The 27,643-nt window shown below is 35.6% G+C and overlaps 1 protein-coding gene across 9 annotated transcripts in view; it reads left to right on the top strand.

The window, feature by feature from the left end:
- RBPJ (recombination signal binding protein for immunoglobulin kappa J region) overlaps positions 1 to 27,643 on the top strand; it is a 225,368-nt gene that overhangs the window by 180,876 nt on the left and 16,849 nt on the right. For 7 of the 9 annotated variants that reach the window (XM_049108722.1, XM_025438224.3, XM_035714093.2 and 4 more), the window contains 3 exons: positions 1,141 to 1,179; positions 16,777 to 16,872; positions 24,850 to 25,015. In XM_049108722.1, the coding sequence (XP_048964679.1) occupies positions 1,141 to 1,179; positions 16,777 to 16,872; positions 24,850 to 25,015 (301 nt within the window). Of the gene's footprint in view, positions 1 to 1,140; positions 1,180 to 6,996; positions 7,040 to 11,604; positions 12,169 to 16,776; positions 16,873 to 24,849; positions 25,016 to 27,643 lie in introns of those variants that run through there. The other 2 variants (XM_025438225.3, XM_025438223.3) reach the window with 2 other exon arrangements.

The following is a 27,643-nucleotide window of genomic DNA, read 5'->3' as shown; positions in this document are numbered from 1 at the left end:
TGCCTTTTCGTTTTGTTGATGGTTTCCTTTGATGTGCACAAGCATTTTATTTTGATGTGGTCACAACAGTTTATTTTTGCTTTTGTTTCCCTTACCTTAGGAGACCCACCTAGAAAAATACTGCTTTGGCCAAGGTCAGATGTTACTGCCGTGTTCTCTTCTAGGATTTTTATGGTTTCAGGTCTCTCATTTAGGTCTTTAATCCATTTTGAGTTTATTTTTGTCTGTAGTATTAAAAAATAATCCAGTTTCATTCTTTTGCATATCATAGTCCAGTGCTCCCTGCACTGTTTATTGAAGAGCCTCTTGCCCTCCATTGTATATTCTTGCTTCTTTTGTCATAGATTAATTGACCATATAAGCATGGGTTTATTTCTGGGTTTACAGTTCTGTTCCATTGTTCTATGTATATGTTTTTGTGCTGGTACTATACTGTTTTGATTACTACAGCTTTGTAGTAGATCTTGAAATCTGAAATTGTGATACTTCTAGCTTTGTTATATTTCAAGATTACTTTGGCTATTCTGGGTCTTCTGTGGTTCCATACAAATGTTGATAATATTTGTCAATATCTAGGTTTAAATTTCAACTCGGCTTGCTACTAATTTACTTCGTGGGCAAGTTGCTTTCTATCTTTTTTTAGTGAGTCCATATGTAGTTCAGAGTTGTTTTGTAATGATTAAAGAGGGTAAGGTATAAAGAATGTACAGCAAAGTGCCTGACACATGACAAACACTTGTAAGCTCTATACCACCACCTCTTGGGCTTTGTGGATTTTTCTGAGTGTCACAGGTTGTGTGAGACTGGAGATCTTTGGTTGTTGTCATTGCTGAGGTTGGTTGATTGGTTGGTTGGTTGGTTGGTTGCATGGTGTCATCCTCATCTAATCATTGTGCTACATGCTTAGAGTGGGTGTGTAAGACCTAGTTAGGGTGTGTTGATTTGTTTACGAACCATTTTTAAAGTACATTATTTTACCATTTCTGGGCATGGATGGTTATTAGAGGATTTTCCTTTATGCTGTTCATTAGTAGAGCTGAAGTATAAGTCATAAAGAAGATTTCACGGTGCCTAAAAAGCTTACTGTGGAAATGTGTCATACAGCTTATGTATTTATTTATTTTTTCTTATTTTTTCCAGAAAATTTGGTGAGCGGCCTCCACCTAAACGACTCACGAGGTAAGCATAATATTAGTCTTTTACCCAAATGTTTCATGAAAATATCAGAACCTGTCATCTTAAAAATTGTTAGGTGCTCTTGAAAAGAAGTTTTTCAAATATTAGTATCTATATCATAAGCTTATTCACATCCTCCCCCCCCAGAAAAAGACGATAATGGGATACAGTTCAAAGGGGAAAGTGAAACCTTTCAAGAATTAATCTTGAGTATTATATAGTTAATATAACAAGGGCGACAATGTAAAGATAGCTTCCTTCTAGCCAATCTAGCTGCATTTAGCTAGTCACAATTTATTAATTATAGTCACAATATATTGATTATTTAAGGTAATTTAATAAATGCTTTAGAAAAGAATTTATTTATTTATTTATTTTAAATATTTTTATTTATTTATTCATGAGAGACACACATAGAGAAACAGAGACACAGGCAGAGGGAGAAGCAGGATCCATGCAGGGAGCCCGACATGGGACTCTCTCCCAGGACTCCAGGATCACGCCCTGGGCCAAAGGTGGCGCTAAACCGCTGAGCCACCTGGGCTGCCCTAGAAAAGAATTTTAAAGAAAATATAAGATTATACTCACTTTTAAGGAGACTATAAATATTACATTGTATTCTAATTATAGAAATTAATTTTACAATATATATTTTAATTACAAATGTTAAATTTGAAAGTATTAGTCTCGAAAATGATTTTTAAATTGTTCAACAATCAGCAGTTATAAAATAAAAAGTAAGACAGCCACTTGCACAGTTACATCCTAGAGTTAATGTTAATCCTGCATTGTGAGTATCTTTCAAGAAAATTACAGGCATATATAAGCATATGCTTGGCTTTTTTTGTCTTTTTTTTTTAAGTCTAGCATTCATAGTTTACTGTTCTGGACCTTTTAACTCCACTTAACTGTACATCTTCTACCTTGTTCTCTTTCACGTCTCCATAGTTTTTCATTGCCTTCACACTACTCCCTATTTAGTATTTCACATTGATGACCATTTGGGTCATTTTCACATCATTGTTATTATTAAAAAGCTGTTTCATGCAAAGAATTATAGGGACATGCCAGAGGGACACAGAAAGAGAACTGGTTTGAGAAGGCTCCCTTTAGCCAAATCATGAACACTTTCATCCTCAAAATAAATAATGACGGTAATAGATAAGAACCCATAGAATAAAATACAGTTTAAAAGTCTACACTGAGTTAAAGAAATGATCCTATAGTGAAGGAGAGGAATTCTTTTTCCACCTAATAAATGTAGAAGGAATGATGGAACTAGGAAATCACACTTTGGCAACCACTACAGTCATAATTGTTTCAGGCAAAAATCATCAGTGAAATCTTAAACTATTGGTTTAAAGACTGATGAGAACCATATATTTAGTTTCTAAGCATATCCTCACAAAGTATGTATTAATTATAAAGTGAACGATAGTAACATGACAGTGAAGAAACTTGGCAGACACTACCTTAATGAAGTGATCTAAATTAATATCACTAGTAAGGGACAAATAAACATCAAGTGCATCCTGAGGAGGATGACATAATGTCACTTTTGTAATATTCCAGCCAAAAATGCATACGCTAAGTCTAAGCATAAGAAAATAGGCACAATGAGGGACATTCTATAAAATAAATGGCATTTGCTCTTCAAACTTATCAAGATCATGAAAAACAAAGCCTGAGGAATAGCAGACTAATGGAGAACAAAAATATGACAACTAAATTCAGTAAATCCTGGGTCAGGAAAAAAATTCTTGTTTTGAAGCTGGAGTTAGCAAATGTTTTCTATAATGGGCCAGATAATAAACATATTAGACTTTTTGGTCCACACTGAGGTTATTATGATTTCTCATCTCAGTTTTTATATCCCCAGATTAGTAAAAAATATCAATATATCCATGAACTGTATGTCTGTATTCCTGCTCAATTTAGAAAAACTGGTGGCTATCCTGATGTGGTCCAAGGGTATTAGTTTCTCAACACTGTCTTACACCTCCCAAATAAAGGACATTTGTAGGACAATTGGAAACATTTGAATAAAATCTGTATATACAAGTATTTGTATCAGTGATAATTGCATTTGGCTTGTTTTAAGAGCATATCTTTTTTTTTTTTTTGGAAACTAACACTGACGTATCTTGGGTAAAAGGGTTTTATGCCTATAATAGACTCTTAAATGGTTTAAAAATATATAAATATGGTTGGGCAGCCCTGGTGGCTCAGCGATTTAGCACTGCCTTCAGCCCAGGGCACAGTCCTGGGGACCCAGGATCGAGTCCCATGTCAGGCTCCCTGCATGGAGCCTGCTTCTCCCTCTGCCTGTGTCTCTGCCTCTCTCTCTCTCTCTCTCTGTCTCTCTCTGTCTCTCATGAATAAATAAATAAAATCTTTAAAAATATATAAATATGGCAAAATACTGATATTTGGGGAGTCTGGAGAAAAGGGGACAAGGAATTCTTTGCACTACTTTTGCTATTTTCCTAGAAGTCTGAAATTACTTAAATTTCAAAAAATTTCTAAAGACATTAGATACAGTTACATGTTTGTATATTTCTTGAAGAAATTCTAAGCAGAATTATTTAATTCACATGTATAGACATTTTTTAAATTGCAATTTAATTGATACTTTTATTATCAATAGTAATATATTGGAATGACTCCTAACCATAAAATGTATTTTGATGAATAAATCACTTGCTTTTAATGGATATCTGTAAAAATAGCAATCATTGTGATGATAATAAATATCCTTAGGAAATTATCCTTTCCTTTCCTTAAACATACACAGTAATATAATTAAGTCCTGTCTACCTTATCATGCTTTTTCCATTTACCCTTTAAGCAATTTTCCCTGTTTGGAAAATTTTAGTTAGCTTTTAAGTCTTCTACTTTTGGCTAAGTTGGAATAACAGGGACTGGAATTACTCTCCAAACTAAAACAGCTAAAAACCTGGACAAAATATATCAAACAATGATTTTCAAAGTACTGGACAGCAGGCAAAAAAGGACAGTGATCCTTGAGAGAAGGGAAACAAAGGAGATGAGCTCTGGAATTGCCCTAGCATAGTACCTAGAGAGCTTCTAGGACATGATGTAGGCAGAAGGAATCCAGGTGGAGCCTGGTAAGCACCTTGAGCTGTGAAGAGATAGAGCTTAGGTATCTAGGGGTCCAGGGTGGCTAGAGTTGCCAGGACAAATAGCTGGTGAGGAAAAAGATCCAGAGATCTACAGAAGGTCCCATCTTGTCTTCAGCTGAGTATTGATTAGCACACATGTGTGAGGAAACTATCCAAGGCTGGGAGATAAATACCAATCTGAAGAATTAGAGGAAAAAATCCCTAAAGTGACTGTTCCCAGTAACTAAAGTGGAAAAATATTATAACTCATGATACATCTGCTACAGTACTACAGCACAGAAGAGTTTTTCTTCAGTAGTGGTGCAAAATTTGACCAACACTAAATGCTGCTCTGGTTTTACCTAACAAAACTTAAAAATAAGATTGAGAGGATCAAATTATTTCCAAGTAACTTAAATGTATACCAGAACAAAGCTCAAGAATATTTACAGGAATAGAAAAATATCAAATACTCAAAAGTAAGATTTACTGAGTCTTAACATCTAATCAAAACACCAGTCATACAATGAAGCAGGAAAATAAAATCCCTAATAAGGAGAAAACTCAATTAAAACCAACCCAGAAATGACATGCATGATGGAATCAGACAAGACATTACAGCAGATATTATATTTGACTTCTAAATGTTCAGTATGCTAACATCAGGAGTTTGCATATTTTTTTGTTAAAGGGTCAGGTGGTAAATATTTTAGTTTTTGTGGCCCACGTAGCCTCTGTTGTACTACTCAACTCTTGTAGAAAAGCAGCAAAAGAACCAATGGACATGTCTGTACACTGGAGTACAATTTTCTGTCACAAAGAGGTTTGTATCAGATTTGCGATCCCTGAGCTAAAGATTGAACAAATAAAATAGAGGACATAGAGGATTAAAAAGCTACCTAAATCAGATTTCTAGAGATGAAAATTATAATACTAAAGGAGAAACACACTTGATGGGATTAATTACAGCTACATGCTGCTCAAAGAGGGACTAATGAACTTGCATACATAGCAATAGAAACTAGACAAAATAAACAGAGAAAGGTGGTAAAATAACATGATCATAAGTGAACCGGGGTTTATGTTCAAGTGGCTAATATCCGAGTAATTGGAGTCTTCAAAGAGGGGGGTGTATGACTTAAAAGAAGAGATGAAGAAATAACAGCTGGTACTTTCCTTGATTTGGTGAAAACTGTAAAACCGTAGTTTTGAGAACTCAGTAAACCCAAGTGCAAAACTACACTGGAGCATATTGTCATCAAATTACTTAAAGTTTGTGATGAAGAGAAAATGTTAAAAAGCAACAGAGAAAAAGATATATACAAAGGAATGAAGACAGATGAGGATGATGAGGGTTTTCTTCTGAAATCTTGCTAGGGAGATGACAGTGAAGCAAGACTTTAAAGTACTCACAGGGGAAAAATGTAGTAACCTCCAGGCAAGACAAAGACCTTTTTAGACATAAAAAAAACTGGAAAGGAGGTAACAAGCAAACATTAGAAATGACTTTCTCGCCAATAAATTCAACAACTTGTGAAGAAATGCACAGATTGCTCGAAATTAACAAACTACTAAAGCTTACTCAAGAAGAAACAGATAAAATTTGTAATTATAAATCTTCCCACAAAGAAAACTACAGGCTCAGGGACACCTGGGTGGCTCAAGCAGTTGAGCATCTGCCTTCAACTCGGGACATGATCCTGGAGTCCCAGGATCGAGTCCCACATCAGGCCCCCCGGTGGGAGCCTGCTTCTTCCTCTGCCTATGTCTCTGCCTTTTCTGTGTGTGTCTCATGAATGAATAAATAAAATCTGAAAGAAAGAAAGAAAGAAAGAAAGAAAGAAAGAAAGAAAGAAAGAAAGAAAGAAAGAAAGAAAGAAAGAAAGAAAGAAAGAAAGAAAGAAAAGAAAGAGAGAGAGAGAGAGAGAAAGAAAGAAAGAGAAAGAAAGAAAGAAAGAAAGAAAGAAAGAAAGAAAGAAAGAAAGAAGAAAGAAAGAAAGAAAAGAAAGAAAGAAAACTACAGGCTCAGATGATTTCACTGTGAGTATCTACCAGACATTTGAGAAATAAATCATGCCACTTCTATATACACTCTTCCGGAAAATCGGAGAGTGGGATATTCTTTCCAGTTCATTCTATGAGGATAGCGTTGCCCTGTTAAACTCAGGACAGAGACATTTCAAGAAAATAAAACTATAAGCCAATTACTTACGGACACAGATACAAAAAGTCTTAAATTTTCACAGTCAAAATAACAGTACGGCTTTATCTCAAAAATGCTAGTCACTGTAATTCAGTATATTAACAGAGCAAAAAGTAAAATCATCTGGTCATCTCAAGGGGTTTTGAAAAGCTTTTGACATTCATTCTTGACCAAAATTCTCATCAAATTAAGTATAGAAAAAAAATTAAGTATAGAAGGGTTCTTTCCTCATTCTGAAAAAGTATACCTATGAAAAAAATTACAGTGAACACAATACTTAATTGTGAAAGACTGAATGTTTTCCCTCAAGATCAGGAACAATGCAAGGTTGTCTGCTTTCACCACTTCCATTTAACATTGTATTTGGGGTTCTAGTTAGTATAGTAAGTCCAGGAAAGAAAAGAAAGGCATCCACATTGGAAAGAAAGAAGTAAAACTGTCTTTATTTGCAGACATCATGATCTGTGGAAAATGATCTGTGGATTTTTGCCATGGAAAATCCTATAGAGTCTTAAAAAAAGGCTGCTAAAACTAATTGGTGAGTTTTATCAAAGTAAACACGATCAACATATAAAAATGAATTGTATTTTTATATCAACAATGGGAAATTGAAATATAATAATGCTATATTTAAAAGCATCAAAAAACATAATTTTTAGGGGAAAATCTGACACAGTCATAACGAAAACTATACACCTTGAAAACCTTAAAATGTTGAGAGAACTTGAAGTCCTAAATAAATGTTCTTGGGACAGAAGACTCAATATTAAGATGCCCAAATTCATCTATGGATTCAACATAATACTATTCAAAATCCCAGTGGACTTTTTCTTGCAGTTGACAAACTGTTTCTAAAATTTATATGGAGATGCAAGCAACCTAGTCTAGCCAAAACAACCTTGAAAAAAGAGAAGAATAGAAGAATTTAGACTACTGGTTTTCAAAATTTAGTAGAAAGCTATATACAGTAATCAAGGATGGTATTGGCATAAGAATAACTAAGTAGATCATCACTGTAACAGAATAGTGGCCAGAAATAGTTCTTGAGATATATGTTCTTCAATGAAGGTGCAAAGGCAATTTAGTTAGAGTTTTTAACAAAGGATTCCGAAACAACTGAATATCCATATGTCCCTACCATTTACATACACATAAATACAAAATAACTGTGATCTGTGCATGGAACCATATATAAAAATGTATCTAAATGTAAAACTTCGAATTATGCAGCTTTTACAAGAAAATACAGGAGAATATCTTTGTGACCCTGGGTTAGGCAAAGATTTCTTAGATATAACACCAAAAGCACTACCTCTGGAAAAAAGAAATGAATAAGTTTTACTTCATCCAAATTAGGAATAAAACATTTGTATCCAGATTATGAAAAGAACTCCAAACAAAGTCAATAATAAGGAAATAACCTGTTTTTCATTTGGGAAAATGATTTGAACAGATACTCCAGACAATGTGTATATATGGCAAATATGCATTAAAGAAATGCAAAGTAAGACCACAATGAGATACTTCCTAGAACAACTAATACTCTTATACCTTGGTGGTGGGTATGTAAAGTAGTACAGCAACTTTGGAAAATAATATGGCACTTTAAAAAGAAAGTGCCCTACCATAGGGCCCAGCCATGCCATTTTTACATATGTAATCAAGAAAAATTAAAACATAATGTGAACACAAAGACTTGAACACAGATGTTCATGGTAGTGTTTTGAGAATGATGACTATCTTCACCTGGATTGTGGTGACGGGTATATACGTATGCTAAAACTTACCCAACCATACACTTAAAATTTATACATCTTATTGTGTTTCAATTCAATCTCAATAAAGTTGTACAAGGTTTTATTAGCTTTTGTCCTTTAAAAATACCTTAAAAGGGATTAATGTATCTTCCAGAGGGATAATTCAGTTAAGCTTTTATGTCTTTTTAACTCTTTCTTAAAGAGAGCAAACTTAGGATTTTTATTCTTTATTATCTTTTTTAAAAAATATATTATTATTTTATTTTTTAGAGAGGGAGAGAGAGGCAGAGGGCACAGGGAGAGGGAGAATCTTAAGCAGGCTCCATGGCCAGTGCAGAGCCCAACACGAGGCTCAGGCTCACAACCCTGAGATCATGACCTGAGCTGAAATCAGGAGTCAGACACTTAACCAAATGAACCACCCAGGCGCTCCTTATTCTTTATTATGAAAGCTAGCATAAAGCAAATTTAGTAAAATAGTTTTTATAAAACAGAAAATTGGAATGTAAAGTCAGCGACCAATTCTGTGATAAAAATTTAATTTTAAACCCAAGGTTAAAAATTAGGAAGTTTTCCCTTTTGATAGTATAGCAAATTTAGGTTTCCTCTGGTTCCTTTTAATCACATTTTCCCAGTTTTTCCTTTTAAGAGTTTTCGCTGTTAGGAAAACTTTAGTGTCTTTTATTCTATAAAAAATGTTTTAGGGGCAAGTGCGTGGCTCAGTCAGTTAAGCGTCTGCCTTCTGTTCAGGTCATGATCCCAGTGTCCTGGGATCCAGCTGAGTCAGGTTCCCTGCTCAGTGGGGAGTCTACTTCTCCCTCTCCCTCTCCCCTTCCCCCTGCATCATTGTTTCTCTCTCAAATAAATTAAAAAAAAATTTTTTTTTAAGATTTTATTTATTCATGAGAGACACACAGAGGCAGAAACACAGGCACAAGGAGAAGCAGGCTCCTCTTGGGGAGCCTGATGTAGGACTTGATCCCAGGACCCCTGGATCACACCCTGAGCTGAAGGCAAATGCTCAACCACTGAGCCACCCAGGCGTTCTAAAATGTTTATTTTATTTTATTTTTTTTCTAAAATGTTTTTAAAGGAAGTTGATATATCTCCTTTTATTGGGGTGCAGGGGAGGTAGGGAGTTAATTTAGAGAAGGTTCCTTAAAAAATAAGTATTTTAAACCTACTCTATTCTGTTCCTAGCCTCATCTTCTGAATTAAGCAGTATTAAATAATGGTCTATTTAGAGGACAATGTTTTGGATAGTGCTTAGAATGCAGTTCTACATACACAAAATGTAAATTTTTGATTAAGGATAATTAACACCATGTTCTACTCAGCATTATTGTGGATTCACTTTTTTTTTCTTTTGAATATTACATTCTTTCAGAAATACATTTAGAAACCATTGAGTCCTAACTTCCAAGGGCATCCTGTTCTCTTGAAATAGTCCCTTTCATGAGGCTTTCAAGTATAACTGTGGATTCAAAGACAGAATAACCAGACTTTACATTATCATATAGAAATAGTTGTTTTTTTATTGTGGAAGCTTCTCATTTTGTCACTTAGAGCCTGGGGTCATCAGTGAAACTACTAGTTTTAGTACAGCAGGATGTCAGTCTCTGGGAATGCTGACTAGATCACAGCGAGTGTGCCTGTCCCTTATGTGGGAATATGTCTGAGCTCCGCAGTTATGACCTGCAGCAGCGCTATATAACACATGCTTTTAGAAAACACAGATGCTATTCAGTGTAATACCCCATTGTATTAAGAGACTTTGCTGTGTTGTCAATTATCAGAAGGTTAGAACTGGAATTTTGAATATGCTTGAGTTATAGGCAGTCTTCAAAGGCGTGTACTCCTAACTTTCTTCCCCCTCTGTGACACTGCAGACTGCTCTCCACCAACTCATGCGTTTGCTTGAATTCATTTAGTACTGGGATTTCCTTCATTAGGTTTTTTGTTTTTTTTTTTTAAAGATTTGCTGTAATTGTTGGAACTATTTTGTTATTTACTCTGAAAACTTTTTCCCTGTCACTTGGACTAATACTTTTTTTTGAAACCCCATCCCTTTTGGTCTCCCTACCATGCCTCTGTTCTCAGTGTACTTGTACATACCTCCATTCCTCTCCTGGTCAGACTCTGGAAAAACTGAATTTCTGAAGTTCTTCCTTGGCTTGTTTTCAGGTTGCCCTAGAGTAAGTAATAACATCCTAAAAGGAGAGTTAGGATTTAACCTCTGTATCTGTTGTTTACTTCAACACAGGTTATGTATATTTTATAAATATTTGTGTATTAATTTTGGGATTCTGTTGTCTTTGAATGAGCTCCCATTTTCTTCTTTTTGAATGTCTTGTCTTTCTTGAACATAGCATGCAGTTTTGAGAAGCATTTTACCAATGCCTAATGAGAAACTCTTAAAGCAGTGTATTCTTCTTGTCTGCCCTGGATCATAGCTTAAGCAGCTATTTGCTATGCCTATTTATGATCCATTCCCTTCAACTTATGACAAGAGAATCATCCATTCCTTATTAGATTAGGTCAGATTAATGTCTGTTCTGGTTCTTTTCTAGAAGTCAGAGGTTACTTTATGTTTTATAGAGCACAATATTCATGTTTTAACCTAATTATGGATTTTCCATTTACTTTATCATAAGACAACCACGAGTAGCAAACACCATATAAACCAAGTCAAAATGAAACAAATTAGATTTATAGTAAAATAAAACCATTAAGTTAAATATACATTGATAGTAACGTGTGACCTTCAGTCTATATAGTTATTAGTCAAATAGTTTATAAGTAGTAAATAATTCATATTAAAGTAGTCGCAACTAATATCCAACTTTACTTAGGCCAGTCGTATGTTTGTAGGGCATCTTGGGGAAGAAGAAAAATGAGCTGGAATAGGAAGGGTCCACGTGGTCCCTGGGATTCAAGGAGCCAAGTTTGGATCATCCAGGCCTAGATATCTAAGAACCAAGGTGATGATCTACCTTTGAATATGAGTACTCCCTACTGTTATCATGTTATCAAAATCTTCAAGTCTCAGATTTTCCTCTACATGAGTAAAGCCTTAAAGAAGTAGTGAAATTGTTTATTTCCAAAATAAACTTAAAATAGTAGAACACAGAAGTGATATTCTATTAGCGATGAATGGCCCAATTCTTACAGTGTAATGGCTTGTATGTTTGGGAGGGGGACTAGAAACCAAAAATTTATGAAAGGATTTGTCTCAAAGCTGTGAGAAAGGACATTAAGCAGTTTACCTGTATATGAACTTTCATAGAATTCCATAGAATTCTGTATGGATCATTCATTTTATTTTTATCATAAGAGGGAGTGGAATGAGATTTGCCAGCATTCTCCTAGGAACATGACCTGTACTGTTGTTTGGCCTTGGTCACCAATAGGTATAGAAACCTACTGTGGCATCCTTATGTTTCCTTAGTATTATGAGGGACTTTTTTAGCCCTTTTTCTGGATTATCATTTTCAGAACTGGCACTCGGGGAAAAAACAACAGATCTTGGTCTGGTCTAATAGTTGATCCAATATAGTATTACAGATACCTCTCTTAGAGATTTGCTTAAGATTGAGTAGTCCTGCCATGAAAGAATTGGTTTTACTTTATGTGATCTAGTTGCTCTAAAACGTCTTTGAATAGAGCACTCTCCATTGCAAATTGACACTGTTGGTGGAGCTCACTTTGAGAAGTACTGTCTGTGATGATGTAAAAGACCTAACTATTGAATCTGACAGAAATAGGGCAGCTCCATGGACTTTGTTTGGGTTGAGGGGTGGCATGAATCTGGATGTCTTTTGGCAACATTCCAGAGGAGAGGTGAGAAGAGTCTAACTCAGGCTTCTGAGCTATCAAGTATCCTATCACCAAGTCCAGTTTCAAGGAAGAGGTGGGTTTTTTTTTTTTTAATTGAATTAAATGTCAACCGTGTGGTATACGTAATTGATTAAACAAATTAGAATGTCATTATTCATTCTGTTTTGCAGCTTTTAAAATTATCTTTTTTTTTTTTTAATTGCCTATGCACAGGGGTCAGCAAATGCTTTCTGTAAAGAGCCAAGTAGTACATATTTTAAGATTTGAGGACCACATAATGTTACATAGCTTTCTTTTCATTTTTACAATCCCTTAAAAATGTAAAAGGCATTTTTAGTTCCTAGGGAGTATGAAAGGCTGCTGGCATGGTTTCTAAAACCTAGCCTATAGTAGTATTTCCCACGGTATACTTTGCAGCTCTCTAAAATGTTTGTGGCTACAGTATATATGGGGACGGGGTTACTTTGGAAACACTTTATAAAAATGGGTTTCTGGGGGATCCCTGGGTGGCTCAGCAGTTTAGCACCTGTCTTTGGCCCAAAGTGTGATCCTGGAGTCCTGGGATCAAGCCCCATGTCAGGCTCCCTGCATGGAGCCTGCTTCTCCCTCTGCCTCTCTCTATGTGTGTCTCTCATGAATGAATAAATAAATAAAATCTTTAAAAAAAATTATGAACAAATACAATGACAGGCAGTTTGAACATAATAACCTAGCATGGCACTTGCCATGATTTTATGTTAGTAAAAATATCGATAGAAATAAAATACTGTTTTTCTAAAAGATAAGCTTCTATGTTTTGAGTAAGCAGACTGTTTCAAAAGCAGTTGCTACAATGTTCTTCACATAATTTTTAATTGGTTTTTATTCAGAATGAATATTTTACCTTCTAAAGGAATCATTAAATGAAACAAGTCAACAAAGAATATACTTCAAAGTTGTTAGAATAGTAACTATTCCAAGAAATTACTACTTTTAACTTTGCTACTTTTTAACAATTCAGTAATACAAAGTAGTAATTCTACTAGAAAGATTCTTATAATACTTACATTATGTTTTTCAATGATAAAATTTCCCTTATTCTTTTTTAAAAGAACAGCAGATGACTTTACCATCTTGTTGAAATACTTTTGACTTTTCTCTAAACCAGTGGTTTTTAACCCAGATGACTCCCCCTTGCACCCCTCTTCACATTTGCCAAAACCTGGAGACAGTTTTGGTTGTCACAGTTTGAGGAAGGGTGCTGCTGACATCAAATGGTGGAAGCTAGAAATGTTGCCAAATACCCCAAGGTATACTCTGCAGCTCTCTAAAATGTTTGTGGCTACAGTATATATGGGACTGGGTTACTTTGGAAACCGAACACACAGTGCACAGAACAGTCCCCTCACAGCAAAGGATTGTTTTGCTCAGGATGTCAGCAGTGCTGAAACTGAAACCCCATTCTGTTGATGAAACCCTACTCTATTTAGATGGAAGGCACGTGGGCTCTCATTCTATAGGCTTTATTGAATTGTGTTTCTTTAGAGTATATCATTTTTATTTGTTATGGCTCCTTAAGAATGCTGGAGGAAATGAATTTTCACACATTGAAGTTCTATCAAGGAAGCAAAGGGGTTCTTTTTTTTTCCCCCTTGTTGAAAGAACCTATTTGGCAAATTAGTTACTAGATAACTATTATTAATGATTATCTGAAGGTTCTTGTTGCTTTTTCAAGAATTCATATTATAAATACGAAGGGAGAGAATGAAAACTAGAGCTGTCATCTTGCACTCACCATAAACCACTTGAGATCTGAAATCTTCTGTCGTGATCAGAATTGTACATAGCTGCTTCCAATACAGGCAACTGGCATGATGGTCAGTGCCTAGGATGTAACAGCCTCTCAGTAAATCTTTAAGGGGAAAATGGGTAAATGTGCAGTTTACCTGTTGTGCCCACAGGTAGTGCGCCTTTCAAGTCAAATGACGTGCGGGATCATTTACCTCCAGGCCCTTTTTAAGTTTGCTGTCAAACTTCATTGGAAGTATTGCCATGCCTTGTCCTCCTGCTCCCTACTAGCCCTTCCAAGAGAATAATAATAATAGCAAGAGATTACTGATACTTGGTATAAGTTAGTTTGTTGGACTTACTTTAAATATGTATGTATGCGTCTATTTTACAACTGAGGAAACTCAGGCTTGGTAAGAGATCAGTTAAGATTCAGACCTATGTGTATATGTGTTTCACAGCAAATTACCTAGCACCAGGGTGTTGTTTCTATAATGGGTTTGGATAAAATTAAATGATCTCATCCCAGTTCTCAAAGAGAAGGATTTTATTTTGCTTATTTATTTATTTACACTTAAATTTTTTCCCGGGTCTTTTAAAAATTTTATTACTTGCTACCACTTTTATCATCATCTATCATAGAGTGATATTTGACTTAACTTTTCAGACCTAGTATGTAAGTGTACAAAGGTCACATTTTCAAAGGGTTTAACAAGCCTTTCACACTTGGACACTACCCAGTGTGTCTGCTTTCATCACAGCCATGGCTCACTTTAGACTCCTAAAGAATTGAGTTCCGAACTGCCGGGAACTGCAACACATTGGGCAAGAAATTCAAAGTGGTTTTAAGAATCCTCTTACCTTTCTGGTTTATGAGGATTAAATGAAGTAGTGCACAGGAAGTGCTTAGTTCAGGGCCTAGCACACAATAAATACTCAAGAGATAGCAGCTGCTGTTTCGTTGTGTCTGCCTTATCCCTCAGCCTGAATCTCGGTGTACCCAAATGTGTGGGGTCTCTTGTGTCTTTATACTTACTACTTCCAGATCCTGGAATGCCGCCTTCTTTCCTCTTCCCACTTCCTGGGTCTGCTCCTCTTCCTTTTGAATTTAACTCTTCTAAGAAATTTTTCGAAGCATGTACAGTTAACCCTTTAACAACAATATGGTATTTGAATTGCATGAGTCCGTTTATATGCAGATTTTTTCAATAAACACAATACATTACTGTAAATGGATTTTCCTTATGGTTTTCTTAAACCTTTTCTCTAGCATACTGAATTGTAAGAATCCAGTGTATAATACATATATAACATGCAAAATATGTATTAATCGACTATGGTGTCGATAAGGCTTCCAGTCCACAGTAGGCTATTGGTAGTTGAGTTTGAGGGGAGTCAAAAATTGTATGCAGATTTCTGACTGTGCAGGGTGCTGGCTCCCCTGACCCCGACTTTGTTCAAGAGTTAACTGTAGTTCTTTATCACGGCTCCCTTCCTTTACACAAATATTGCCTTAGTGGGGCTTTTTGTTCATACCTCTGAGTCATGTATTTTATTACAATTTGTTTTCCAAACTCTTGTCTTCACTGGACTTTTAAAATAAAAGCTCTTTGTCAGAGGTAGGGATTAATTCTCAAGCTATTGGATCTCAGTGTTACCTGCCCTGCCTTGCAGCTAACAGATATTTCTTTTTTCTTTTTTATTTTTCCTTTTTTTTTTTTTTTAAGATTTTACTTATTTATTCATGAGACACAGAGAGAGGCAGAGACATAGGCAGAGGGAGAAGCAGGCTCCCTGCAAGGAGCCCAATGAGGGGTTCGATACTGGACACTGGAATCATGCCCCAGGCCAAAGGCAGATGCTCACCCGCTGAGCCACCCAGGTGTCCCACTAACAAGTATTCCAATCAGAAACCACACATGCTGCCATCTAGATTATCTCATTTAATCCCCACAACCACTCTGTGTTAGGTCTGCATTATTATCTGACTGCGTGAGGTGAATTGATTTGCCCCCAGCCACTTACATTCTAAGTGCTGCAAGTCTAGAATTCCCTACATTTAATAATGTACTGTTATTGGATAGCTATCTTCTTCTGCATGTCTTTTATTTACAATATAAATAAAATAGCATTTAATGCATTAAAAGTGCTCGTTGATTGTTTTTGAAGTACCTTTGCTTTAATTTCATCATGCGTAAAACGTCTCAAGAATTGGGATTCAGCAAATTCAGACAGTGGCTTCTTATGAAGCTTATGCATAATAGGCAGTTGAAATCGTTTGGTTTTTCACTAATTTGAATTAATCTTTATGAAATTTTGTTTTATCTTCAGTAACATCCGTCAGGGTAATTGTGTGCTTATGTATAAATGATGGCCTTTTCATAGTAGTATTATGTAGGCTGTTATTTTAAGAACATGTAATAATTAAACGTGTAATAAGTTTAGGTGACCTAATGATTTGTTACAGCTTTGTAGTTGTTGGAAAATATTGATTCTAATAGCTGGGAGAGTGGTGCTGGTGGTGGTGGGGAATTAGATTATTAAATATGAAACTGTTACATGTCATTAATTTTATAAACAGTTGAAAGCAAAATAAGCAATGTATATAATGATTCTAGTTATTCTATAGTTATTCTTCTCTATAAGTTCTAATTATGATTTAATTCAGTAACATCATAAATTCCAGGAATGAGGGACAGTTTCTTTTAAAGAATAAAATATAGAGTTGAAGATAAACAGTATTTATTGCCCCATTGTATAATATTCCTTAAGTTTAGTTATTGGATTTGTTTTGCTTTGTTTTCATTTTTATATTTGCTTATTTTAAAATATTTTTAATCATTCCTTTCATCACAGAGCATAGTAATATTCTAAATCCTACTCCTATAATAGTAATATTTATATCTTATTTTAGGGAAGCTATGCGAAATTACTTAAAAGAGCGAGGGGATCAAACAGTACTTATTCTTCATGCAAAAGTTGCACAGAAGTCATATGGAAATGAAAAAAGGTAAGGTCGTTTTTCTGGTGGGTAGTTAATTGTAGCTATCAAGTGAACTTGCAAATGATGTATTAATACACAAGTTAGAGGTGATTTCTTTTATTGGGTTAATTTGTAAGTACAAAATGAAAAATAGGGCATTTGTCTCTGTTGAAAGGGAGAAACAAAGTGAATTGTGGCATATATAGTAAAGATCATCTGGCTAGATCCCCGATGTCATGAAATGAAATAATCCATAAATTGCCTGTGATGGGGGGTGGGCAGCCCACATGATATTCCCTAAGTATTTCGGTGGTGCATTAGCTTGTTCAAAAAATAGCTCTCCTTTTGGTGGAACATGTAGTTTTATAAACATGTGATCTCCCCAAAGTACTTTTGAAAAGGAGAAGGCTAAACAAATCCCTGAATTTGAACCGTGGAGTGATTATAAAGAAAAGAGCTCCCAGTCCTGTCCACCTAGACCCTGTGCCTATTCAGGTTAAGAAAAAATAGCAAAACTGAGTTAGTACTCACTTTGTACGACTGAGAATGTGGCCACTGCGGAAATAACCTAGAAGTCAGATTAGCAGAATTAAAGTATAACAAAGTGATCTTCGTATTTAGTATTTGATGCAGTATCTTAACAAATTTCAGCATTCAAGATGTATAATTATAAACTTTTGCTGTTTGTTTTTTCATTTGGTTGCTGGGATTTTCTTGTCTTTGGGACTTCTTTGAGACTGTTAAGCATTTTGTGGACAAAGGCTGCTTGTGAGGGAAGATGAAAGATTTTCTGGATTGGTCAGAAAGGCACCAAACTGAAGTGAGAGAAAGAACGAGAACTCAGGGTTGGGTGTTGGGTTGAAAGGGATGACTGATATTTTAGAGTTTGTGAGATAACTTAGAATTTTAGAGTTTGTGAGAAAACTTAGCATAATGCATAAGAGGAGCAAAATGTAACTGTGTGATTAATTCTTGTGCTGGAAGAAAGTTAAGAGATCTCTTAAAGTCCTCTCAATCCAAGCTGAGATGATGGTGAATCTCTTTTACTAGTAAGACTTAACCATCTCATTTATAATTAAATATGGGAAGAAGTTGGTATCCACAGTTTGAGACACAGAACCAAATCAAGATAGTGGCTCCTTTTTCTTATGACATTGTTACTGGATATTCTGTTTAAAAAAAAAAAAAAAAACTAATGTAATTGGGTGTGTGTGCAGAGCAGATTGTCTTTCGAAGAAACAGAACAAGTAAACACCCTCAATATTTGATTAGTCTAGCAGGCCAGACTTACACTTCATAATGAACCTGAAGAAACACTTGTCCTTTATTCAGCTCCAATCAGGGACCCGACTGGAAATGCCTTACAGATATTTTAAATTTTTAATCCTCAGAATAATCTTGTAAAGTCAGTATGTTATAATCCTCATTCTGTGAATGAGGAAATGAAAGATCAGAGACTTTAATATGCCTAGGTTCATCTTAATTTAAGAATCCATGGAGCCAGGATTAGAACCCCTGTGACTATAACTCCAAATTTCATATTTTTTATTGCCCTAATTTTCATAGTTTTCCATTTTGTGTCTGAGTGTTGGTCACATATAGTAGAGCTTGAAGATGGAGGAGATGATGATGCCTAAAGAACACAAACTTTGTGAACTTTGCTTTGGATCGTTCCTTTACTATCAGCTGAGAGAACCTGGGCTGCGTCTAATGGAAATCATTAGTAGACGTGTTTATTGCTGTTCTTTCTCTGGGTTTTTGAAGGTGCATTTTGGTGCAACTGGATTCATTCATTAATTCATTTATTCCTTATTTTGGTTAGGAAATTAGGTGCCAGTACTATGCAAAAGGATCTTTACTAGGAATTTTGAAAGTCACTGTGTCATTTAATACTGGATAACTGAGGCCCCAAGGGGAAAATAGAAAGGAACAGCTACTTAAGAAGTTACGCCTAAGTCCAAATGAGGTTCCTTCCTGTTAGTCACTATCAAAAATAAATGAGGACAAAGAGATAGTGCCTTCTCAAGTAGGTGATTTAAAGGTTATCCTTTGTTGTGATTGCCTTTGTTTTCACTTCCTCTCTATTTGGGTATGTCCTGGCTTGTCTAAGACACCAGGTAAAGCAGAGCTTCAAGAATCTAAGCTTCTGGCCTCCAAAGAATGAAGAAATAAAAAGGCCAAAGGAACTATTTTCCTGTGTTTTTACATATTTGTGTTATTAAAATTTCAGAGTAGATATGTATTCATTTTACAACAAAGGGTGAAAACCTATTAAAATTACTTGATTTTAAAAAAGGATTAGTGGTAAGGAACTGCTCGTGTGGTCCAGCCTCCCGGACGAAGTCTGGCCCCTTACTGGTGGCATACACAGTGGAAAGAGTAAGATCTGCCTTCTTTCTTGTTAATCCAAATTCAGGCCTTTCTGAAAAGCTGCTAAGGCATAAGGCACAAGGTAACTTGGGGACATGACCACAGTCTTCTTGGCTTATAAAATAACTCCAGTGAATGAGGCTAGAAATACTAGGTCAGAAAAAAAAAAAGAAAAAAAAAGAAATACTAGGTCAGGAAAATTTATCCTTAAATTTTAAATTGTCCTTGGTATTAACTTTGGTGCCTAATAACAAATATTTATTTTTTTGGACATCTGGTCACTGATGTTAATGATTAGTTTTACTTTTTCATTAAAGAAGATTATTCCAGGTTAAAGTAAAACAGACTTTTAAAAAGATTATTTTGTATGGAGGAAAATTTTCATTAATCACAAGGAAACTACATTTGACATATTAGTATTCCTTCAACTTTGTGTCAACGGAAGTCATTAAGCAGTAGTGAAGGTGATAGAGATGCTGTTGAGGCGACAATAAAGCCATGTAGACAATGAGGTGATGCTCCTGAAGTCATACTGAGAATGTGTTTTAAATGAGGTAACTGTGGTGTGTAAAAACATTTCTATTTTGGTACTTTTGGATTGAATAATCATCAAAGGATAATGATTCTGCAAAGGTCAGATAACATAAATGATGTTTGGATTTTGTCTAACCTGACCTATTTTATGTATTGGGCTGAATGAAAAGGCTTCTTTGAATCTGTAAGGTATTTTCCAGACCCCATCTCCTGGTTTGAGGAAAAAGTTGTTGAATCATTCTCTGAAAATAAAGACTGATTGTTTAAACTAGGAAATGAGCAACATTGTAAATGTGTGCATATTGCCACCAAGTGGCAGGAAAAAAGCATTGTTTGTCACAGTTGCTAGATAGAGCTATGTAGGGGACATGCAGAAAATCAAGGCACATTGTTTTGTAGCATATTCTTTTATAGTGGCTCTTAAACTCTGGGAGCTGGCCACTTGTTGGTCAGACTTTTCACTGAGTATTTGGTACATACTGACCAACTGCCCAAATTTAAAAACTCAGTGATTCCATATGGCAGTATCAGGTGTATTTTAATTTTTCTTCTGTCAATTAGGTGACTTTTTTTTTAATCCTCACTCTCTTTAATTTCCTTTTTCTTTTTTGTATAGTTTTTTATTGGAGTTCAATTTGCCAACATAGAGTGTAACACCCAGTGCTAATCTCGTCTAGTGCCCCCCTCAGTGCCTGTCACCCAGTCACCCCAACACCCCCCCCCACCCACCTCCCCTTCCACTACCCCTTGTTTGTTTCTTAGAGTTAGGAGTCTCTTATGGTCTGTCACCCTCTCTGATTTTTCCCACTCATTTTCTCTCCTTTCCCCTGTAATCCCTTTTACTATTCTTTTATATTCCCCACATGAGTGAAACCATGTAATGTTTGTCCTTCTCCAATTGACTTACTTCACTCAGCATAATACCTTCCAGTTCCATCCATGTTGAAACAAATGGTAGATATTCGTCATTTCTAGAGAGCCTTTTCCCTGATATCAGGAACACAACAGGGATGTCTACTCTCACCACTGCTTATTCAACATAGTACTAGAAGTCCTAGCCTCAGCAATCAGACAACAGAAAGAAATAAAAGGCATTCAAATTGGCAAAGAAGTCAAACTCTCCCTTTTCACAGATGACATGATACTGTACTTAGAAAACCCAAAAGAAAAAAAAAGAAAAGAAAAAAGAAAACCCAAAAGAGGGCAGCCCCGGTGGCCCAGCGGTTTAGCACCACCTTCAGCCCAGAGCGTGATCCTGAAGACCGAGGATCGAGTCCCGCATTGGGCTCCCTGCATGGAGTCTGCTTCTGCCTCTCTGCCTCTCTCTCTATCTGTGTCTCTCATGAATAAATAAATAAAAAATTTTTAAAAACAAAAAAAGAAAACCCGGAAGACTCCACCCCAAGATCGCTAGAACTCATACAGCAATTCGGCAGTGTGGCAGGATACAAAATCAATGCCCAGAAATCAGTGACATTTCTATACACTAACAATGAGACTGAAGAAAGAGAAATTAAGGAGTCAATCCCATTTACAGTTGCACCCAAAAGCATAAGGTACCTAGGAATAAACCTAACCAAAGAGGTAAAGGATCTCCACCCTAAAAACTACAGAACACTTCTGAAAGAAATTGAGGAAGACCCAAAGAGATGGAAAAATTTCCTTTCTTTTGTCTGTGTTCTTTTGCTGTGTGTATGCTTATCTTCTATTTAATGATGTTACTACTGAAGTCTTTGGAAATGCAAACCTGACTCATTAGCTGTTTCCTAGGGGGTGACAATATGGGGTGTTTAGAATACGGTTTTCATCAACGCATTATATAGAAATAGTCTCGATGTTTAGATTGTACTGGATTTGCTGTTTTCTTACATTGCAACTTTTTTGAATTGTTGTAGAGTTGACAAAAAACACAAGGCATTTGTGAAGTCTTTATTTTTCTTATTGGAAAGCACTTTCAATATAGAATCTTGTCTGAGTTTTAAGTGATGAAGAATTGATTGGCAACCTAATTTTATACCTTGTTTATGCCCTTTTATCACAATACTCTTGAGAAAGCCAGTACTACCCAATCTTCTACAGTTTTAACCCTCTTTATATTATTTTAGGTGTGAGATAAAAAATATCTTTTATGATAGCTTGTTGAGATTTGACTCCCATGTCTGGTACACTCTACTGAAGCACCACTCTGAATTTTATAGCTGGTATACCAGTTTACTAAGGAATTTTAATATCAGCGTTCAATAAAAAAAAAAAAAACACTAATAGGAGGCAAGTTTCTTAAATTGATGCCTTCTCAACCTCCCAATAGTGTGCCAGCTAGGTATTTGAGTCTGTGCCATGGTAAGCATTGGGAGGCTCCCAGTGTGAGAGGCCAGAAAGATCCCTGCCGTAGACTTGAATTGAGCCAACTCCAGTACTAGCCCAGCTACTCCAGGCATCCCTCCAAACTTGGAGTGACCTGGAGCTGAGCCCACTACCTCGGCTGTGACCTCTGTATCCACAGCCACAGTGAGAGTATGTAGGCATGAAAGCTGCTCTGCTGCCTTTTTATTGCTTTAGATAAATATGAGAAGACTTCAGTGGCTTCCCTCCTCACTCAGCTTGACCCCCAGGGCCTACTTCATCTTCTTCTCCATTATCTAGGCTTCATCTTCTATTCTCAACTCCAGCCACACTGGTCTGTGTTTGTTTAGACACAGTCCGTTTTAGTCCTTCCTACTGTAGAGCCTTTACACTTGATTTTCCCTCAACTGAAATACTCCTACCCCAGCTACCCATTGCTTTAGGATGTAACTCGGGCTTACCTTTTAAGGAAGCTTTCCCTGGCTACGTAGGTATTCTACATTTTAAGTACTCCTTATCTGCTTAATTTTTTCCCTCAGTACTTCTCACCAGCTAACAGAATATATAAGCTACCTTACTCAATTATGTTTTTTTTGTTTTGTTTTGTTTTTTAATTGTGTGTCGCTTCTATTAGAGTGTGAATTCCATCAGGACAGAAATTTTTGTCTTTTTTTTTTTTTTGACTCCTATATTCCCAGTGCCTCATACACTAGGGGTACAGACTAGGGGTGTAATAATGTGGTAAATTAATAAATATTACATAAACCCAGCTCACTTATAAATTAATATAAATTGCTCCTAAAGTAGTCTTTAGAGTTGAGTGAAAAGTAGTTGTTACATAGTTTTGATTCAGTTCAGTCAATATTGTAGTAGGTGCTAAGGGGGGAAACAAACAAAAAGTAGATACTAACTACCTTTAGGAAGGGCTGAGGCCAAATCCACCCTGGTGTTGTCAGTGTGTTACATACATGCACACAAATAGGCACATGTACACATTTTGTCACTTAAGCCTGCACGCTCTTGGCCTACAAAGTGTTAAAAAACATAAATTAGTGGCTAAATTTTATAAGGAACTTCATATAAAATTTAATTTCAAGCATCTGTTGAACAATCGGAGGATGTGACCAACACTAGGTCCACATGCCAGTAGTTGAGCAAACTGTGTGTTCACAGGCTTGCTATTCTGTATTGTGCCTCGTTATCATCAGAATCACACACCAATAGCTGCTTATCATTGCATTTAAGTTCTTCTTTTTCTTCTAGTAGGCTTAAAAGAAATAAAAATTTTCCTTTACTCATAACTATACAGAAAGTGGGAATTACCATCAGGACTGTGTGTTTTCAAGAAAGAAAGGAGGGAACCTACTTCTTTGTGTTATTAAAGGATATTCCTACTTATTTATTGTAGCCTGGTTCACCCACTAAATTAGTTACCTGGCTACTATTTGAGTTTACTTAGCTCCTATTTGAGTAGGTATTTGGTTTTCAGACCCGTTGATGAGACATGGTGTAAACGTTTTAAAGTATGCACAAGCCAATATGTATAATTGAGCAAAAGCAAATTATACCCTGTGTAAGGACCGGATTGATGATCTGAGCTATAAAATAGGGGCTTGAGCTAGGCTTTGAAATAGATATTTTTTAATTGCTAGAGAGAAAATAGCAGTTAACTCTTGAACTACATGGGTTCAATCTGCAGGGTCTACTTACGTGCATATTTTTTTCAATTAATACTATATATTACAAATGTATTTTTCTTAAGATTTTCTTAGTAATATTTTCTTTTGTCTAGCTTTGTTGTGAGAATACAGCATATAATACATATAAGATACAAAGTATGTGTTGACTGTTTATGTTAATGGTAAGGCTTCCTGGTCAACAGTAGGCTATTTGTAGGCTACTGTTTTGGGGGAGTCAGAAGTTAGGCATGGATTTTTTTTTTTTTTGCTGCATAGAAAGCTGGCACCCCTAACCCCCACAGTGTTCAAGGGTCAACGATATAAGGAAGTTATTCTAGGTGGGAAGAATTTTTGAAGGCAGGTTTTTTGGCAGCTAGCAAACCAAATCCGTTGGTAATCTGTGAGTTGAAAGGGTACAATGTCATTGTTCTTTCAGTCATCCACTTGCACCAGGTGTTCAGGGTGGAACATACAGAAAACATAGTAATCCAGTCATTCACTTTGTTTTTAATTTTTCTACTTTTATTAATATTTTGAAAACTTCTACTTAGGATGCTGCTCTTACTCTGTTTTCCAGGTTAATTACCAAATATAGTTAAGTGTATTAGCCCTAACAATAGTGTCCTTGATTAATAATATATCATTTTTGAGTAGACCTTAATTAATAATTGCAGATTCCGCAGTGGTGTATCATCTTCTGTAACCTTTTAGACTTCATTGGATTTGCTGAATTCCAATAGTTCAGAATTCTGAGCTCTATGAAAATTAAAGGGAGACTCCCTGCTCCAAAAAGTATTTAATGTAATTGATTGCATGATTCCAATATAGATGAACCTGCTCTGAACAAATGTAGTTTTTGTGGAAGCCTTGATTTCTGTGCTCTGGACATGACTATTTGCATTTCAAAAGGCTTCACCAAAATGTTTCGTTAGGAGGTTACTTATGCAGTTCAATATAATTTTGTATTCATATGTTCAAGGAAAGGAAATATTTTTCTTGAATCTAATTGCATTTTTTTGTGTGTGGTGTGTGTGTGTGTGTATGTGTGTGTGTGTGTGTGTTTCCCCCACTGTTTCAGGTTTTTTTGCCCTCCTCCTTGTGTGTATCTTATGGGCAGTGGATGGAAGAAAAAAAAAGAACAAATGGAACGGGATGGTTGTTCTGAACAAGAGTCTCAACCATGTGCATTTATTGGAATAGGAAATAGTGACCAAGAAATGCAGCAGCTGAACTTGGAAGGAAAGGTAAATTAAAACTGTGTTGGTTCTCCTAAAAGGCACCATGGCAGCATGTGGTTTTCTTATTTGTTTTTGTGGTGGTGATTTTTTTTTCTTTTTATGGCTTTTGGTAGCAATATTCTGAACACCTTCCCACAGATACACACAGCCTCACCCATCAGAGATAAAGTTCTCAAATAGCTATGGTCTAGTAATGAGCTTGTGGACATCTAAAAGTGGCACGCGGCAAGCTTCCTCAGCTTGGGGGCAGTTTTAGCAGGCTGTGAAAAAAGTTCCATTGGAAGCCAATAATAATTGAAAAGCCTACTCTCTCATGTGTCTGACGGGTATATGAGACTCAATAAACAGTGAAAATACACAGTTCAGTAATATTTTACTCTCAGTCTTATATGGAAGCAAAGAGAGAAATTCTTAGAAGTATTTACGTGGGTTGTAAAGATTGTAAATGTCTAGCTTCTCTGTGGAACAAAACTACACTATTGACAAAAATAGCCACAATTAGCTTTACTCAGACTTTTAGGGGTTTAATTTGTTAGGAAATGGAATTTATTTATTAGTTTTATTAATTGTATTTTATTAGAAACTAATCATTTCAGTCTATACCTTTAGTATTCAAAAATAGTTCTTACTGAGTTAGCATTTAACTATTATTTTTTCCCTTAATATTAAAATTCGAAAAATGGTTTGTTCTCAACGATCATATGACTCTCCTTTAAAATAATACAAAAGAAGCTATTTCCTCATTCAGTAAATCTTCACTGACTATCTTAGTGTTTGCCTTATCGTAGTTGGCAATAGGGATGGGGGCTGGCAGGTAACATTGAAGGTGATGAGCTAGACACAGAATGCACACTAAGAAGCCTTAATAATGACCTTCTTCAAATATTTTTATGACATTTGTATCTTTATAATTTTTATAAATAAAACTTATCAACTATGTATTTTTTAAATTAGGTTGGTAGTAAAGCTTATTACCATAAAGGTGGTTTCATTTTAAAAGAAAATAGAACAGTAAGAAATATATCTAAATTATGGCCCTTGAGCCCAAGGATATATTTAAGTGATAGGCTGATCTGATAGGTCTTAGCTGTGTCTCCCCTATTTTACTATTTTGTAGAAAGTCTCAAGAGTTATAGGTCTCCACTTAGACAGTTGGTACTATGAAAAGAATACTTAGGTAGGTAGTGAGAAGCCAGAGATTGTAGCTACCAGTGTATACAACTGTTAACCGAATTCCATTGCTTGCTTTAACCAGTTCCAGCTTCCAGTATTTTATTTTATTTTATTTTATTTTATTTTATTTTATTTTATTTTATTTTATTTTATTTTATTTTATTATTTTATCTTATTTTATCTTATTTTATCTTATTTTGCTTTATTTTAAGATTTTATTTATTTATTCATGAGAGACAGAGAGAGGCAGAGACACAAGCAGAGGAAGAAGCAGGCTTCATGCAGGGAGTCAGATGTGGGACTTGATCCCGGGACTCCAGGATCATACCCTGAGCGGAAAGCAGAAACTCAACCACTGAGCCATGCAGCCGTCTCCCCGCCCCTTCTTTTTTTTTTTTTTAATCAGCTTCCAGCATTTTGAAGGAAGTAATAACAAACAAACAGCATCCCCACTTGCCTTTCCCAGCATCGTGGCTTAGTATTGTTTCTTCAACTTATATCATTATATTCTTTCCCCAAGCCTTAAAAATTCACAGAAGACAAAAGAATACCTGAAACCTTGAGCATTAACTAGTATTGAAAGCATCTACTAATGGGTAGTATAATGTCTATAAGCCAAATATTAAGTTACTAGTTAATACTAGTTTTAATGAAAAATGCTATTAGAGAAGTCTCACATTATATAAAGTTAAGACTTGTTGAGTTGAGAGTTAGCAGAAAGGCATTCCAGGTGGAAGGAGCATCTTCTGTGCTTGGAACCTAAAGATGTAAGAACATGGTAGATGTGGGCCCAGGTAGGCAAAGACAGCCGGAGCATTACAATGCTGAGCTTCAGAGAGAGGGCCCTTTGCTCTTGCCTGTCTCACTTTACCTCCATTCATTTAAGGTAATACTCTTTTCTTTCAACAGTCTGCTCAATGAATGGTTCAATTAGCCATTACTCAAAAAGAAGGGCTATTTATTTTTGTACTATTGGGTATTTGTACTTAATATGCATTACAGTAAAGTACTGTATGTAGTGCTTAATATGGTCATGACATTTGACTCTATTAGTAATATTTTGGATCTGAGATTTCACTTAAGGTTTTAAATTTGTTAAATATTAATTTCCTCAATTTTATATCTTACATAATTGGAACTAGGTAAGCAATAAAACATGAATTAACTCCCTGTTTAGCCCACTTGTGTTTTTCTTACATATTTTTAAAAAATATACTCCCTAAACCTCTCTTGCTAGCACTGTTTGTATAATTCACATATTTCTACTTTTGCAGTATTAGATCTGATACTCATTTCGGGGCAAAGGTTTTTTTACTACGGCATGAAGATCTTGTCTTCAAAGAGTTGTTCTTGAATTGTTCATTATTTACAGAAAGGTTTATTACATGCCATTTTCTATTCTAGAATTTTGTTAGCTAATCTAGCCTTTTAGTATGACAAATGTAACTTTAAACTTTATTT

This window comes from Canis lupus, chromosome 3 (genome assembly GCF_003254725.2).
Source record: "Canis lupus dingo isolate Sandy chromosome 3, ASM325472v2, whole genome shotgun sequence".
NCBI classification, from domain to species: Eukaryota; Metazoa; Chordata; class Mammalia; order Carnivora; family Canidae; genus Canis; species Canis lupus.
Note: the sequence above shows the minus strand (reverse complement) of the source record. Positions and strands in the feature narration are given on the sequence as shown.